The sequence below is a fragment of the Papio anubis genome, chromosome 4, assembly GCF_008728515.1.
Source record: "Papio anubis isolate 15944 chromosome 4, Panubis1.0, whole genome shotgun sequence".
Classification (NCBI taxonomy): Eukaryota; Metazoa; Chordata; class Mammalia; order Primates; family Cercopithecidae; genus Papio; species Papio anubis.
The window spans coordinates 89,249,891-89,267,692 of NC_044979.1; the positions used below are offsets into that span (position 1 = coordinate 89,249,891).

Sequence of the window (17,802 nt, forward strand, 5' to 3'; positions counted from 1 at the left end):
ATTAATCAGCATGGATAGCATTTGAAGCTATGTAATTGGAGGAGATTACTATGGGAGTGAGTCTGTGTGAGGAAGAGATGAGGACTGAAACTAAAAAGATGGTGAATACTGCTATGAAGAAAAAAAAAACAAAACAAGGAAAGGGCATAGGGATTAATGGAGAAAGTATAATTTTAAGAAGGGTAATATTTGTGAAATGAGAGATAATTTCTTTTCCTAAGAAAAGACTAAGACAAATTGAGAAGAAGCAATAATGCAAGACATAATAGAAAAAATTCTCCAGAGTAGGGAAAAAAAAACAGAGTTTATAATGTAGAATAGCATATTGTATTCTGAGCAAAGTTAATGAAAGTAGACTCATATCCATAAATATGCTCAGAAAAATGTTGACCATTAAAGACAAAGAAGCCATCCTATAAGCATGCAGAGAAAAAAATTTATCTATAGGGGAATAAAAACAGGCTTTTTAGATTTTCTCCATAAAGAAAAAATGTCAAAAGAACATTGTCTAGGCAGTTCATATACACAGCTAAGATTGCGTGTTACTACATGAAGTGTGAAAGGACTATGAAAATACCATTTTGTCCCCTTATAAAAACAAAGTTAAGTATATTTTTTACTTATTGAGAATCTCACTTCCAAGAACCGTGGTGAGCAATGGTACAAGTAAACATAGAGATTTAGATCTAATCAATTGTTACAAAAAAGACAACAAGAGTAAGTACAAAAGGAAACAACACATTCTTAAACAAGAAACTTATCTTATAAAAGTATTCATGTATTTGTAAATATAAACTTAATTCCAGAAACAGACTTTAGATGACATGAATTTTAAAAAATCAGCAAGAACACACATTAAAGACAAGTGAGATAAATTAATCAAAAGAGAAGAATATGAAGAATATAAAACTTAGCGGAATTAGCCTCAGAATGTATATTCAATATCATGTATTTTGTAGTGGTGGGTCAGACAACTAGCTCTATGAAAGTCTAGTAAATAATGTGAACAGGTTTTACAAACAACTGTGAAGATTCATAGGGCCTCTAAGGAAATATGTGTCCACACACACATACACTGTCCAGAAGAATCTCAGCTATTCCTGGTATTGTGACCTGAAAAAAGTTTTTTCACTTAAGTTCATGGAGAAATAAGCACTGAATATCATCAAGGACAGTATCCTCGACTCCTTGACAACACATGCATATTGAACATCCACTAAGTTTCATAGAACTGGCTTTTTTTGTTTGGTTTTGTTTGTTTCTTTGTTTTTTTGTAGAGGCAGGGTCTTGCCATGTTGCCCACGCTAGTCTTGAACTCCTGGACTCTCAAGCAATTCGCTTGCCTCAGCCTGCCAAAATGCTGGGATTACAAGTGTGAATGACTGTATCTGGCCAGAACTGTTTTTTTTAAGTAATGTCACTTAATACAGGTTTATGATATGGTGGCAAAAATGATTTACTCTAAGTAATTTTTACCAAAGGCTAATTCTTTCTGATTGTATGGTTTAATCTTGCTATAGGTTTTTGAGTGTCTAGAGTTATATATATTATTTTAGTCATCATTTATAAATCTTGCCTTTCTTAGCTGATACATTGAAATTGTTGAGAAGTGATTTGAGATTGTGCTTCCTGAAATTTGATAATAAAATGCTATAATCTAGTGAGGTGACAGATATTATAATATCTATCTAATTTGATATTATAATCTATAATACCAGTGAGGTGATATTCTTTTGAGAGAATCACTGTACTCAACAAAATCTTAAATGGAAGGCATGTTTAACTGGAATGCTTTCTTGCCCCTCATTGGAGGTAAGGATATGATAATTAACCATTCAATCATCATCATCATCATCATCTATAATTCAATACTATTAGATTTGAACCAATAGTATATTCAATAGTATAGAACTAATGGTATAATTCAATACTATTAGTTCAAATAGTTCAAATAGTTGAACTAAGTTCAAATCTAATAATATTGAACTGAATTGTCAAAGAGAGAAAGTCACAGCAGACATAATATAAAAGTAGGTAACATTTCTTATAATTTTAAAATTTGAATTTAGGTAAGATATATTTTACTATATCTTTGGAAAACATTATTGTATTTAAATTTATACTGTTCATACTATCATGGAAGAAACATAACTTTGAGTTCTGTTTCATAATGTATACAACTGCATTCTATTCCATCACATGTCATGTTCTCTTTCATTTTATGTAGTTAGATTCTTTTCTGGTCTGAAATATCAGAATAGTACCTTGTGATATGAAGTGAGGGGGTGAGGAACAGCTTGTGTGTTACAAGCTGGAGTGGGAAAAAGGTACTGTGTATAGCACTGCCTCTCTCATGTCAGCCTAATATGCTCATAAGAATTTCAGCTTGGTCTTTGCCTATTTGTATTCTAGCCATAGGCTTAAAAATCTTGTGTGCAGTTTGGAACCATTCTGTTCCGTGGTGGTTCACAGTATTAAATGAGACCTTATTATGTGTTAGGCACTACCTCAAGGCATCTGGGATGAAGAGATATATTAGGTAGGATATGGGACTATAACAAAGAGATCCCAAAATATAGTGGCTTAAACAAGGCAGTTATTTATTTTAAAATTTGGAAAGGTGCTCCAGGCTTGGTGTAGCAGTGGCTCAGCCATGTTGGAGATTTAACTTCTTGCTCTGCCATTCTCAGAATGTGGCTTCAATTTCATGGACCAAGAGACCACTCCAGGTCTCATGCCAATTTTGCATTCTAGCCAATGGGAAAGGAGAAAAGCAAGGGGAAGACACATCTTCCCCTTTCTAAGGGGAACTATCTAAAAATTATATATGTGACTTCTGCTCATTTCCTATTGCTAGATCTTAGCCACATGGCCACAGCTAACTGCAAGTGAGGCTGTGAAATGTACCCATGGCTGGATGGCCATGTTTAGCATAACCTCTGCAGGTTCTATTGCTGACAAAGAAGGAGAGAATAAATATTGTCAGACAATTAAAACAGGCCCTTTCTCATGTGGAGAAGGAAGTAGGCATGATCCTTGGCTTAAATTTGGCTCGAAAGTTAGAATTTACTGTTTTAATCCTATTCATATTCTTCATGCTGGTTATACGCCATTTTACTTAGCCTGCCAATGCTGTTGTCCCCTGCAATCTCAATTTATGGGCATTTAAATATAAAATAGTATAGAATTTACAGTGTTTTAACTATATTTCTTCTATCCCATCCTAGTGGCTCATGTTACTAATTTCCCTGCATATGTCATCCAATATCTACTCAAGTTGGCCAAGTGCATGCCCCTCATTCTACTATGAACTCCTAACCAAACTAGAAAACTGTGGTGAGCAGAGCCAAGTTCATAGTAAGCATCCAATAAATATTTGATAGATTTTTATTAAATTGGTAATGAAAGTTAGCACAAGAATTGGATGCTGAACAGAGCAAGAAAACTCAATCTGATCCTGTCCAATTTAAATGTAAACTGAGCTTACATTATTTCTTCTTTTCACTCTCTCCTCACTGTGACATTTATATGCTTGTTTAGTTTAGGGCTACACATAAGAACGACCATGAGCATTTGACTTGGGAAAGGGGAATCAGGAAATTGTTCACCTTCTTGATCATTTTGTCAACCCCTGTTTCCCAAAGGAGACATTTATGTAGCCCAATAACTTTTTTAAGCTGAAATAAAATATATCTTCAGATTTTCTTTCTATGTAATTTCTGTAGAAAACATAATTTGCATTCATTTCTATAGAAGAAAAGAATCTCGAAGAGAACTTTTAATTTTATATGACAGCATAGGAAACATAGTTAATAAAAGGAAAAAAGACTAGAGACAAGGGGGACCAGGAGGGAGAGAGAGAGAGAGAGGAAGAGAGCTATGATTTTTAAAAAGTTATTGTTATTCATAGCTACTTATCTTGTGCCATGAATGATAAATGAACAACTAGTAGAATGGTAATACAGTACAATACATTGAAAGGCAATTACTAATGATATAGGAGCATTAAAAAACAACTACAGCTAAATTTAGCAAATCAGTCAGAGTATTAAAAATTTTAGATTTATGAAAGAGTGAAGTACTCTTAAAGAACATCTGCAAAATCATAGATGTAATAATGGCATTATACTTCAAGCTGATGAAGAAAATGTTATAAATCACATCATCTGACTTGGAAATTCTCCCAATGCTTGGAACTTTATTTCAAGAGAACCTCTGTTTCTGAATTAAATGCCATAAATTTGAGAATTGTATTCACTTTTGTCACTTGATCCATTTGGTAATACATTTTGTGTGAGCCTCCATAAAACGTTTCCCCCTGACCTTAGACTGAAAATTACTGTTTTTCTGAGTAGTGTCCTTTCCTCTTAAAAGGTGTTTACTTAGGTTGTGTTCACACTGTCTTCTCGGCCAGGACTCTTTAGCGTCTCTGACCTCAGTGCTGCTCTTGTCATTGATTTGGGCTCCTTGGGTATGACAGTATAACTTAGCAATTTTTTTTTATACTAGCATTGCATATGACACAAAACAGTCTTAGTTTTCACTCAGAAGTTGTGTTTCTCTTTTGTTGAGATAATGAAACAAACATTTCACACAAATATTCTTTGTTATAATGCTCAAATTTAATCTTTGGAAATTCATCTCAATTAAATTGTACAAAGGTATTGATATCCAGTTTGACTGTAGTGGGCCAGACCTGGGCTAAAACACAGAATGGGTTTATCTAATCGTCATATTTTTTCCTCTCTCTCATGTTCATGTTCCAGGCATTAATATGATAATGTTACATTGTCAAAGTACCCTATTTATCATATTTATTATGATAATGAAGTACTCTAATAAAATATATCACCTAAAGGAAATAACAAGTGTTATGTGGTCTTGAAGTCATAATCTTTTTATTATAGCATAGGCAGGGGGACACTGTGTGTGTGTGTGTGTGTGTGTGTATATATATATATATGGCAAACGCATGTAGACACACATAAACTTAGATGTATTTCTGAAGCATTTAAGAAATAGCCCAATTCAGGTTAAAGGAACTAGTTCTTTCTCACTCTGTGAACATGAAGCAGTACTAATATGTAAAATGAGAGTAGGGAAACATCATACAAATTATATGAAGTAGAAATCTTCTCAGTAGCAATAGATATACTATTTGAAAAGTACTATAAATAGAAAACAGAGGAACTAACAGCAACTTTTTAAAGGGGTCCTTCTGTTTATGCTTGTAAATTATTGGCCACCCCAGCAATTCTGGTCCATATTTGCAAGGATTGTAGATTGTATGCAAACCTATGCCTAATTGTTATGGACATGGAGCTTTCATTATACCAATGTTTGTCAAGTTTACCTCTAGAGAAGGTGACAATTGAGTCAAAATCTGGCTCCACCTTTGTCTCTGCGTGAACAAGCTATTTTAACTAATTTGAATTTGTTTTTCTCTGTGTAAGGTGGATATATTAATATCCTTTTCAGGAAGTCTTTGTGAGGTTTGAACTGCATAACTTATGTAAACAGCTGGCACCCAGTAGTTGTCCCATGATTGCTCTGCTCCCTGGCTTTGAGGTGCCTTTCTCTGCACTGGCTGCAGTGGGGGTGGCAACAGCTCACTGGAACAGTCTACAGGAGACAAGGTGCCTTTAAAAGCAGACGCAAAAACCAGCCAAACAAATAATACTGGATTTATGGTTCATTATTTTTGAATTTGCCCTTTGTGTTGCTTTATACCAGTAGTGAAGATAATGGAGTCAGAGAACAGTAAGTAAACACTTGTTTTTCATGACGTTTTTCTTTTTAGAATTCACTCAAATTTTCATAATCTCTGATTATGTAATTAATTAACTGATTAATTGTTGACAATTAAATGTGAACAAAGAATAATTGTAAATACATATAATCCACATGAATCAATGGATAGGGTTTTGTTTTGTTAGAATTAGCTCTCCCTCGGGGCTAATGTGACCATATTCTAGGTATTAATTTAGCATAAGTGGCAAACTGTTTTGGTTTCTGTGGAGATTTTTTGTTCCGGTTTACTGGTATATAACTGTTTCCTCACCTTTTCATTTCCTGAAACAGCACCAAGTACAGTATCTAAATTTTGACTAATATAAATCAAAGCACATGCTTTCCTTTCAGTAAAGTCCTTTATTTCAACACATGTGCAGGATTTTCCTTTTTAATGCATTAGACATCTGTTATTACTAATGGGGATAAAATGTCACATGTTAAAAACAATACAAGTTATTAAAAGCATTCAGATTTTAAATATTTTGAAATTCTGCTAGAAAAGTTGATTTTTTTCTTTTGTTCTGTGGCTGAGTTTTCAAAACATGAATATGCAAAATATGTTAAAATGAATATGCGTATGAACATGTGAATATGAATTTGTAAAAGCTCTTGGAGATCACATTTATCAGGTTCTAATATATTCTTTTAGAAAGTAAATAGTAAATTTTACACAATTTCTATGCACCTTCACACACACACACACACACACACACACACACACACACACTGGGGCTAAGTAGGAAGCAAAACTGTCTACTAATTGTTTAAAAGTCTGGGATTTCATTAGAGATGTTAAGTGTATTCCTGACTAGTCAATAAATGCCTTAGTGTTAGTACAGATTACTGTTATCGGTTTGTTTTGGGGAAGGGGTTTGTATGTTTGTGTGTAAATTATAGATAAACTGAGCTGTGTTTTAGATGAAATCACTTAACATTTAATCAAATTTTCCATTTAACTGTCAGTAGAATGAAAGAGCATGTTTGTTAAATGGTTTTCCTTTAAAATTTTAAGCTCTGAGTATTTAATGGTAAATTTAATACTTATCTTTCCAATTAATTTTAACTTCCTTTTTTGGGGAAGGCTGTCAGAATATATGTTTTGTTGAAGACAGATTTATAAATGAAAATCAGTGTTTTCCCAAAACCAATGATCTCTTTTATGTAAAACAGTATAAAAACTGGGAAACTAGGCTGTTAGAAGTCAGGATACTGAATATCCTTGCAAGAAGAGAGTGGCAATGATTGGAAGGGGGCCTGTAGTGTGCTGGTAAGGTTCTACTCTGAAGTATCCAAAAAAAAAGTTACAGAATATAACTGCTAAGCATCTTAAATACCTACTTCAAATGTTTTAGAGTTAAAAAGACAAGTGTTCTCACCCAGATAACTAGATCCTGCTCTTCAACTGAGAGTAGATATCATAAATTGTATTGTTGTGTTGCTCTTTTTAGTTTAAAATAACTTTATTATTTTTCTGATTACAAAAGGATGGCCTGATTACAAACCAGGAAAATACAAACAAGCACAAAAAATGATCAGTCCCCTCTAGCACATATAAAATAAACATTTATATTTATAGATATAAAAATATGCACTTACACAGATATACATGTTCTCATATGAAGCAGAAATAAAATTATGCCTTACATACTGCTTTATAAAATATATTTTTCTTATCAATTTTTGGAATTATCTTTCTGCAGTACAAACTATTTTGATAACTCATCCTTCTAATGGATGCAACAGTTTTAAATAAGGACTTACTTTTTTAGACATCTAGGCTATTTTCCATGTTTTGATATTATAAACAATACTGAGGTGCATATTTTGTAGTGCCATCTTTGTGCATGTTCTTGATTTTTTCCTTAGCCTAAATTCTTACAAGTGAAATTTTTGTAGGCAAGTTGTAAGAATATGCAAAATGTCATAATGTTATAAATATGACTTAGATCTTCCCAATCAGAGCCAAAGTTCAGAGAGCGTTCTTGAATCCCTTCTAACTCCTTTCTTAATATGGTAAATTATTTGAACTTCAGATACTCTTGAATCTCCCCAAGAGGAAACAGTCTTACTCCCAAGGAAAATTCTGTTTTTCTCATTGAGTCAATGACCCTCATCTAATCAATGAGTGTTCTGTAGGTTTCAGAATAGCAATTCCAGACACTTTCTTTTCTACCATTGTCTGGCTGTTGGTCTTAATAGTTACAGTTAGACCTGATATACATATGTGGGGCCAATGTTTGGTGAAGAACTTTCAAAATTCCTGGACTTGTTTTCAATGCACAGAAAAATACTGATGCTCACTTAAATACCTATTTTGGCTACAATAGATAGAAATATTCAATAATCGTTATTATTAAGACATAAATTATTCAAGAGAGAGACATCTATTATGAAAAAAGAGTAAAACTGCCTACCAGATCATGGAGGAAAAGGAAGAAAAGTCAACTCTTTTTAAGGTTTGAGCTAGGAATAAAAACAATTTACAGGCCAGGTGCAGTGGCTCACACCTGTAATCCCAGCACTTTGGGAGGCCAAGGTGGGTGGATCACTTGAGGTCAGGAGTTCGAGACCAGCCTGGCCAACATGGTGAAACTTCCTCTTTACTAAAAATACAGAATTAGCTGAGCATAGTGACAGGTGCCTGTAATCCCAGCTACCTGGGAGGCTGAGGTGGGAGAATCGCTTGAACCCAGGAGGCAGAGGTAGCGGTGAGCTGAGATCTTGCCACTGCACTCCAGTCTGGGCAACAGAGTGAGACTCTGTCTCAAAACAAAAACAAAAACAAAAACAAACAAACAAAAAAGACTTTACATATGCAGAATTCATTCTAAAATACACGTGAAGGCACTCTGATTGAAATACTTTTTTTTTTTTTTGCATGTATGTATGTTTCCATGTATGTGAATCATACTATTGGCAGGGAGCAGGGGGACTGTGGAATTGAGAAGCAGAAGTTCTGAGGGTGTTCAGTGTAAAGACCTTGAGGTTTGGATTGAAGTATGATGCATATATTCATGTGCATGTAATTTGGGAAGAAGTTGTTGTGTTTTGTTATATAATGCTTTGAGTTTGGGCCTTTTTCAGCCTGTTTTACGTTAACTTTAGAAGCAGTTGACTGAATTTGATGAAATGTAGTATACTAATAAAGGGTATGAAGTTTAATTTGTGGTTCTGTCATCTGAAACAAAATGGCATCCAATATATATTTTTTAACTGAACTCATCTGCTTTAATTTTAATGGGCTTTGGTGAGATTAGGCAAATAAATAGTGATGAAAGAAATGGCATGGCTTGTTCAATAAGATCTACAATTAACAAAACCACTACTTGTCAAATGCTTGTTAACTATACTCACCACATTTTTTGGCCAAAAATATGAACCGATGGTCAGAATATTTGAAATTAGGTATGTTTCCCAAATTGGAAACATTTTAGTACATTTCAGAAGGCTCTTTACCATCAACCCTCAAATGAGCCACTTGAAGTTGAATCAAAGCTTTTAAAAGAAATGGGATATTTAATAATTCTCCTTTTATTCTAGGCAAGGAGGAAAATTTATTATATAACATGCTACATATGTAAAAAGAGCTATGCATTTTTACATGTTGAGAGATTATGTGGAAGTGAAGTCCAAGTTTATCTTTGCAAAAACTGTTACTTAGATTGCAGGTAAACCTAGGCCAAAGAATACAAAGCTTTTGCCATGATATTGTGTAAAGCCAATAATGTTAAAGTGCAAAAAACAAAAAATCTGTTTGTATAAAGAGAATAGGTTAGGTGTCAAATTTGTAAAGACTGTGTAAATGGCACAGATAACAGAGGATGTCCAAAGATGCACTTCAAGACTCACATTGCTTCTCTGATGCACCAAGAAGAGGCCCTTTCTTTTTTCCTCTCTGATTCCTTTCTATGGGAGGCAGGTAGAAGCGTCTTAACTTTTTTGGGTAGACAGAGACATATGTCTCAGGGAACCTACAACATAGCACGGCACACCACCTCATTTCCAGTTGAACGGGCTGAATAAGTTCTAGGTTTTCACGTTTCATATCAGCCTAGATCAGGTAGTTTATTTACTTGAAAATAAATTCCCAGAGGATTTACCAAATGTACGGTAACTTTTTCATATAAAAAGCTTTACATGCAAATTTAAGAGTTTTGTTTGTTTGTTTGTTTATGGAGTCTTATTCTGTCGCCCAGGTTGGAGTGGAATGGTGCCATCTCAGCTCACTGCAGCCTTTCCCTCCCTGATTCAAGTGATTCTCCTGCCTCAGCCTCCCAAGTAGTTGGGACTACAGGCTTACTCCACTGGGCCTGGCTAATGTTTGTATTTTTAATAGAGATGGGGTTTCTCCATGTTGGCCAGGCTGGTCTTGAACCCCTGACGTCAGGTGATCTACCTGCTTCTGCCTCCCAAAGTGCTGGGATTACAGGCCTGAGCCACCACACCCGGCTGATATTTCAGGAGTGTAGAGTTTACAGTGACCTTCCTGGCAGACCAAAGATTGTGATTACATACTCCATGGACCAGAAGCCTTACCTTTAAATTTATATATTTAAAAACATAAAAGAGTGATTAAGGCAGCAACTTAGATTGGGCACAAAATGTCATACTACTTAAAAAGTTTTTATTATATTTAGGAGAAACAGGACAGGTATTTAATAATCCTATTCTATGTGTTATCATGAGTCTTTCTAAAAGGTGGAATTATCATTTTGTCCTACACACACGTTCAACATTGAAATAACATAAACAACAATCATGGCAATGGCTAAATTTTTATATTGTGTGAGGCACTGTACTCATATGATCTTTTCTGAGTCTTATATGAGCACTTATATGATCTCTTCTGAGTCTTTAAATCGTTCTGTGTTTATGATTTCCACTTTACAAATCAGGATGAGTAGGTTTAAGTTTTAAGTTAGTAATCTAATTTAGCAACAGAATTAGGATGTGCAAATACTACAAATCCATATTTGAGAATGTAGCTGATGAAGAATATCAGCACAGACCAAGCAACTCAGAGTCAAGCATTCAGTACTCGTCTATAGTCTTTAGGATCAGAGTGAAAAAACGAGTCTTGATTTTTATTCCAGAGACCACATAATGCCATGCACAAAATGTTGGTTTCACTTTCATGAAACATTTGAAGAAAAATTACAATAGAACAAGACATGAGTTCAGTATCTGTGAATGGCTCATTAAAGCTAATTATAATGAGAGGGTGCTGACCAGAACTTGGGCCTAACTTCACCCAAAATGTTGGCAAAGTTCAGGAACCTTTGAGTGAACTTGTGCCAAGTTAATGATATATAGCAAACTTTCTATGGTGTTTTATAGATTCAAAGGATTGTCATAGTAATTGTCTGATTATTTTAATTCTTAAATTTTATTTTGAAATAATTATAGATTCACAGGACTATGCAAAGATGACAATTATTCATTTTTTATAATATTTGTACTTACATATAATGATCATATAATCATCACCAAATATTCTTAAACTCTCAGAGTTTGGTCTCTGAAATCCTTGTCTGGGTGTAAATCTTAGCTTCAGTATTTGTTAGCTGATTGAGCTTGGAAAAATTATTTAACATCCATATTCCTTAGTGTCCTCATCACTATGGAAATAACAATAGTGTGTGAGTCCTAAAATTTTTATGAGAACTTTACAAGTTTAACACAGTGTTTAGTACATATAAAGAACTCAACACAGTGTTTAGAACATGTGCTGTCATAAGTTTTCAGTACAATTGTTATATTATTACAGATATTACTACTTATTATTATGGATAATATTACTTCATTCAGACCCAATAATCCAATTATTTTGTTGTACTTCTTGAGACCCTTTTTGGTTTCTCCAATATTTCACTGAACTCTGGTATTCAGTATAGCCAATCAGTTCAAGATCTAGCCAGTACCAAATACAGATTTGTATGACTATCTTTTGAAGAAGTTACAAAATTATCTGTGGTAAAGTAATAGTGCTATCATTCATTTGTTCACTCATTCAAACACGTTTAGATGATGTTTTTTCTTCTATTGCTCACCGACTGTTTGATCTATTTCCAAATTCTCATAGACATTTTTCTTCTCTTTTGAAGACTGGAAATCATAAAAACTGTCCATACCAGCTGCTTTGAGGTCATCTACATTTGTTGGCTGCAGGTGGAAATCTCCTTCACAGAGCCTGAAATAGAAGGTTGTAAAATCTGGCCTTTGAGGGAGCCAGACCAAACCAGCCTTTTGTATAATTTATCATTCACAGAACGTGTTAAGGTGCTTTTGATCTTTGAAGGCAATATCTTTCAAAGTGCTGTGGTGCTTATGTGTGACCATTGGTCCTTTTCGGGAGTCCCAGTATCTTGCTGATTTCAATAGTGAGTGAAAGAATTTTTAAGATGGTACACTGATGACTCAGTTTAATAGAAAGGCTCTAGAACTTGCTGAAATCCAATTGTGAGATAAAGTACGTGAATGGTGCCTTGAAAACAATAAATCACTAAGTAAACCTAAAGCAGTTTATTGTAATCATTTCCATCATTGTTGTATTTGTCAAATTCTTGATTTCACAGCGTATTGAATGTTCCACGCCTTCTGCCAGATTAAGGGTGGGCTTCTACCAAATATTTGCCATAAAGAGTGTTTTAAAATATATTCATATTTTTCTTTGCATTTACTCATACTCCTTTAAGTAATGTGGTATAGACACAGAACTAACCATTTGGTGTCACAAAAAATGTTGTGAAAATTTATAGGCTTTGGTTTATAGAGACTTGAAGAAGTTTTTCCACCTTTCTGGTATTTTATTCCTGTCAGTTTGCATTGCTTCTTTTCTTTCCCTCTCCTCCTCCGCCAGGTTTGGTTTTAAGCTTTGGATTCAAAGAAACCCCAAAGTCAAAACAAAATGGTCAGAACTGCTGACTCTTGTTTTGTAACCTTTTTTTAGTCTAGTATTCACAGGAAGAGAGGGTGCTGACCAGAACTTGGGCCTAACTTCACCCAAAATGTTGGCAAAGTTCAGGAACCTTTGAGTGAACTTGTGCCAAGTTAATGATATATAGCGAACTTCACCAGTTTTCCAAAAACATTTAAAATATAATTGCATGAATAATATAATCCTATAAAAAGTCAAGTTAGTACTTAACATTCAATACTAATCTGCTAGCTCTTTTTGATAAAAATAAAATAATAGTCTAATTTATATTTTGTATTAAATAGATTATTTTGTTTTTTTAAAGTATCAGGTAGATTTTGGAACTGCACATGTAAAATGTACTTGTGGCTTCATTACCTTAGCAGTTTCCTTTGAAGATCTGTAATTAAGAAAAAGAGGTATCCTAAAGTCATGCTTATCAAGTTTCGTCTCGGGATTTTTATAGCTATGTTATCAACCTTCCAAAAGATTATTTTATAATGGAAATGCTGACAAATGTGATAATAAACACAAATCCAAGGGTCTTAATTGTATTATAGGTCTGCATGTAGGAATTATGCATACTAGCAGAATATTTGGTTCAGTTTCCAGAACTTAATTTTGCCAAAATATGCTTTAACACTGGGCAACTAACTGTAAAAGACGATCAGCCTAAATGACTCCCTGTTGATCGTAAGGGCTTCTGATTATTTTTAGATTCCTCAGAAAGCTTAATTATGTCTTTCAAATATGATTTCATTTAGGTCTTTTTATGGCTTACATGTCTGAATACCAATAGTAATCTGATAGCTATGGGGAACTTAGTTTGAGACCAAAAGGCAGTGTTCCATCATCAGTAGAGAGTATATAAATAAATCGCCTCCAAGCAACATCTCAGATGGTATTTAGATTCTAAATGTTCAAATGACTTTAAGATTTCAAAAACAAATTATTTTAATTTTCCAGGAGTAACTGACACCATTAGGTCTTTAAAAAACCTGGTTGAAGTTACTGAAAAGTCAATATCTACTCATATTTCTATCAATGTTGGTTTAGGAGATAATAAACAGTAAAACTATTTTAATATAGTGGGTGTCACATACAAAAACCCTTGTATTAAAAATTAGCTGGGCGTGGTGGTACATGCCTGTAATCCCAGGTACTTGGGAGTCTGAGGCAGGAGAATCGCTTGAACCAGGGAGTTGGAAGTTGCAGTGAGCTGAGATGGCACCACTGCACTCCAGGCTGGTGACAGAGCGAGACTCCATCTCAAACAAACAAACAAACAAAAAACTTGTACTAAAGGTGCACTGATTTTATGCATCTAACATGAGGAAAACTAAAATTAAAATAATGCTTAGAAAAGTTGAGGGTCAGAATATGGAGTTACATTCCATTTAAGCTCAGGATGTGGATCATTTTATCTTATCTCTATTGGTATTTGATGAAAGGAATAAGTCAATCCCTTTCTATGTGACTCTTATCCTTACCTGGGTTCAAATTACTTTGAGTAAAATTATTATGGAAATATCTTAAAAGACTACATTTGAGGCAGTTCCTAAACATGTAAACTTACAAATAGCAAAGCATTTATAAACTGTTAAAGTTTTTTTTTAAGAAGGGTGGGTAATTCCTCTAGTGATAATAAGAAAATGACTTTTCATTTAGAAGTTTTTTAGGTATCATTTACTATCATGAAGAGGTATTCACTGGAGGAATGTTATTTGCTTACTAGGAACAAAATGTGTTAGAATATGAGGGAGAAGACTAAGGAAAACGGGTGGCTGTGCTTACTCCTCAGGACTTAGTAATGTTGATGGTCCCTGGTCTACACAATTTTGCTTTATTTCTGGTTTTCAAAACTGGTTCCTTCAACAAAATATTAAGAATTCCTAGATTGGAATTACTTTTTTTTTTCTTTTTACTTATTCAACACTTTCAGATGATTTTTTTAAAAAAAGAATGATGTTTAATTTCTAGGAGAACTTGAATTGGTAGAAGAATAAGAAAAAACAACACTATGGGGTTTTGTTGTTTGGTGTTAGCTGTTTGTGTATTTTTTTCATTTACCTGTTTATTCTGATGTTCTTGTGGTAGAGTTGGAAAAATTCTTGATAGAAAGACACAATAAAAATAATAATAAAAAAAATCTTGGGAATGGGGGCTCATTTGAGAACTAAGCCAGGCCCTATTGAAAGGAAAACTAAGAGAAGTTTTAAATATTCAAAGTACTAATGAATGGGCTGGGAAACAGGCAAATTCCTGCAATACTAGAGGGTGGGAGAGTGAACTGACAGAACCCACCAAGAAGGGAATCTGGCCATTTGTATCCACAAACTTGAATCCAGAAATTTCACTTCTAGGTATCAAATATTAGGAAATAATCATAGACAGAGAAGACATTTACAAGAATGCTCTTAGCAGCATCATTTATTTTTTTTTAAAGGAAATAGTTATCTATCTGTAAAGGGATGGTGTTGTGATACATGGATATGACAATAAGATATGGTAATCAAAATCACATTTGGATAATATTGAAAGTTAAGGGAAAACATTGCACCTTCTATAATGTCAAGTGGAAAAATATCAGTATCCCAAGGTATCTCAAATTAGTTAAATGTATTGAATTTATAACTGTACAGGGAAAAAAATACTGGAAATAAATAGATGAAAATGCTAACAGTATGGTAATGTGTAGTGATTCGAATTTTTTCTTTTTTGAAATTTTGTGTTCCAAAATTTCTAGGATGAGTATATGTTACTTATTAATGAAATGAATTCTCTTTCTGAAAACATGATTCAGAGAATTGTGTGTTCGCACAGGCCTCCGCCTATTCCTGTGCCTAATGAGGGGCGAAATAAAGTGTTGGAATCACTGGGGATTATCCTTTAGAATTACTGAATTTATGTTTACGTGGGCATTATTCAATCGGGTTCCTCTCCTCAGGTACCCACTCCTTTCTGAAATACCCCAGTTCTGGTACTAGCACGTCACCTAGAAGGAAGAATCCTGGAATGGCACGGGTCCAAACTGGAGGCGGCCTCTCAGCATGGACCCGCTTCAACCTCATCTGCATGGCAGTCGTTTTGCAAGGCGTCAGAAGGCATCTCTTCTTTGGACTTTTTGTCTGGTAGTCTCTAGAAGCCATTAGAGTGAAAGCTATCTTTCCTCCCTACAGCTAAAAACGTTAAAGTGAGCGCTCAGGCGGCCCTGCTCCTAGAAAGATCCAGGCACCTTCACATACTCCAACCCCTGGCCGGGGGGACAGTTGGAAACGCTGACTGGTGGCGAAGCTGCAGGGCACCCAAGGCCCCCTGCGACCCAGGAGTGACCCAAGTGCACTCGCCCCTTACTCTGGCCTGCGGCCTGAAGGCACTGGAACAGGGAAGCTGACGCTGCACTTAAGATGCAAAGCGTAGATTTGCACTCTGGCTAAGGCACTGAATGAACACCACTGTGGCCCTGGGACGAGGAGCCATGGTCCCTCTGGAATCAACCAGGTGAAGAGGGAGAGGGAGAAAGGAAGAGAGAGGGCTCGCGCGCGGGAGAGAGGAAGGGAGGGGAGGGAGAGGGAATGGAAGACAGCAAGGGTGTTCCTTCTCAGAGGTCCCACTTTGTCAGCAGTTCCCCTCGACTGCTCTGCCTTCCATGTTTCCTTCCCTCAGTTCCTGGACAAGCATCGGAGGACCAGACAGAACCCTCTGGCTACCAGAAAAGCTCGCATCCCCGCACCCTCGCGGCGTCTGCTCCAGAGCCTCCTCGCAGGCGCCTGCTGGAGCGCCTGCTGGGGATGGCGCACCACCGACTCTTGAGGCTTTTTAAAAAGTAAGAATTTCTACTTTATTATCTCTATGAAAAAAAAAAAAAAGTAAAGAGGAGAGGTTAGATTCTATAGAAGCTCCAAAGTCTGCCATTTGCGAGGAGGGTTCTCTTCCCACCCACCTAGCCCACGGAAGCTCTTAGGAGCAGCCTGGACGGCCCGGACTCATCCTCTCGCCCTCTGACATCCCCGCTCGCCCCTGACCCCGACTTCACTTAGGGCGGTCGCATAGATATGAACTCTACAACAGCCACTCTGCTCGGGGACTTTGGGGATCTTACAATCTCGAAACCGACCTCCAGAAGGCCAGACGTTCTGTCTTGGGGCGTCCCTCCTGGCCCTTTAGCCTCACCCAGTACCCGGTCCTGACACACCCCAGCACTATCAGACCAGGAAGGGCAGACTCTCCCCACCCGGTTCAGCCGCTTTCCTTCTTCTCACAGCTCTCCAAGAGCTCGGTCATGAAGGAGATGTAGACGATGGCCAGGCGGAGGGTCTCGATCCGGGACAGCCTTTTCTCGTAAGCAAACGTGGGCACTTTCCTCCGCAGCTGGTCAAAGGCCTCGTTGAGGTTGAACATTCGCTTCCTTTCGCGGATGTTGGCGGCCTGGCGCTGGGCGTAGGTGATCACCCTTTTCCTCTTGGGGCGGCCTAATAGGGAGACGCCTCTCCCGCGCTCCTCTTCCTCCTCCTCTTCTCCGTCCCCCTGGTCCACTTCGCACTCCTCTTCTTCTGGGTCCCCCTCTTCAAACCGCGCCATCCTCCTGGGTCTTCCTTCTCGGAGCGCAAGGGCTGGATCCCCAAAGGAGACCCCGGGTGCGAAGTCGCAGAGGAGAGGGCGTCCCGGGGAGGCCAGGGACAGGTCTGCGACGAAGTCCAGCACCGTAGCGTCCACGCAGCTCTCTGGATAGGCCGCCATCGCTTCGGCTTGGCCCTGCCTCTCATCGGTTTTCCGCAGGGAGGGGCGAGGCTGCTCGTGGAGATTCTTAACAGCCTTGAATCTGATGGGGCACCATCACCGAAGGGCCAGGGAACATTAAATATTTATAACCGAGCTGATAACAGGATTAGTCGCACCGATAAGAAATGCTCTGACAACGTCCCTTCTCTCGAAGCTTATGGAAGATGACAAGCTTGAGCACGCATGGAAGACTCAAAGGGACAGGCCTCCAGTTCTGAGATCCTTTTCTCTGCGCCACCCGGGACAGTTCCTTGTTGGCAACAACCCCCAGCTCTTACCTGCTGTGCTTTTTTTGTCTGTCTTCACCCCTG

General features: G+C 36.8%; 1 protein-coding gene across 1 annotated transcript; it reads right to left on the minus strand.

The window, feature by feature from the left end:
- Window positions 1–16,803: 16,803 nt before the first annotated feature.
- FERD3L (Fer3 like bHLH transcription factor) lies at window positions 16,804–17,502 on the minus strand. The gene has a single exon (XM_031665312.1). It carries the CDS (start codon window positions 17,447–17,449, stop codon window positions 16,949–16,951), a length of 501 nt encoding a protein of 166 aa, XP_031521172.1. The 5' UTR covers window positions 17,450–17,502; the 3' UTR covers window positions 16,804–16,948.
- Between the last annotated feature and the right edge of the window lie 300 nt (window positions 17,503–17,802).

Excerpts from the sequence above, each read along its gene's own strand:
- FERD3L (XM_031665312.1), bottom strand. The coding sequence starts at position 17,449 with ATGGCGGCCTATCCAGAGAGCTGCGTGGACGCTACGGTGCTGGACTTC.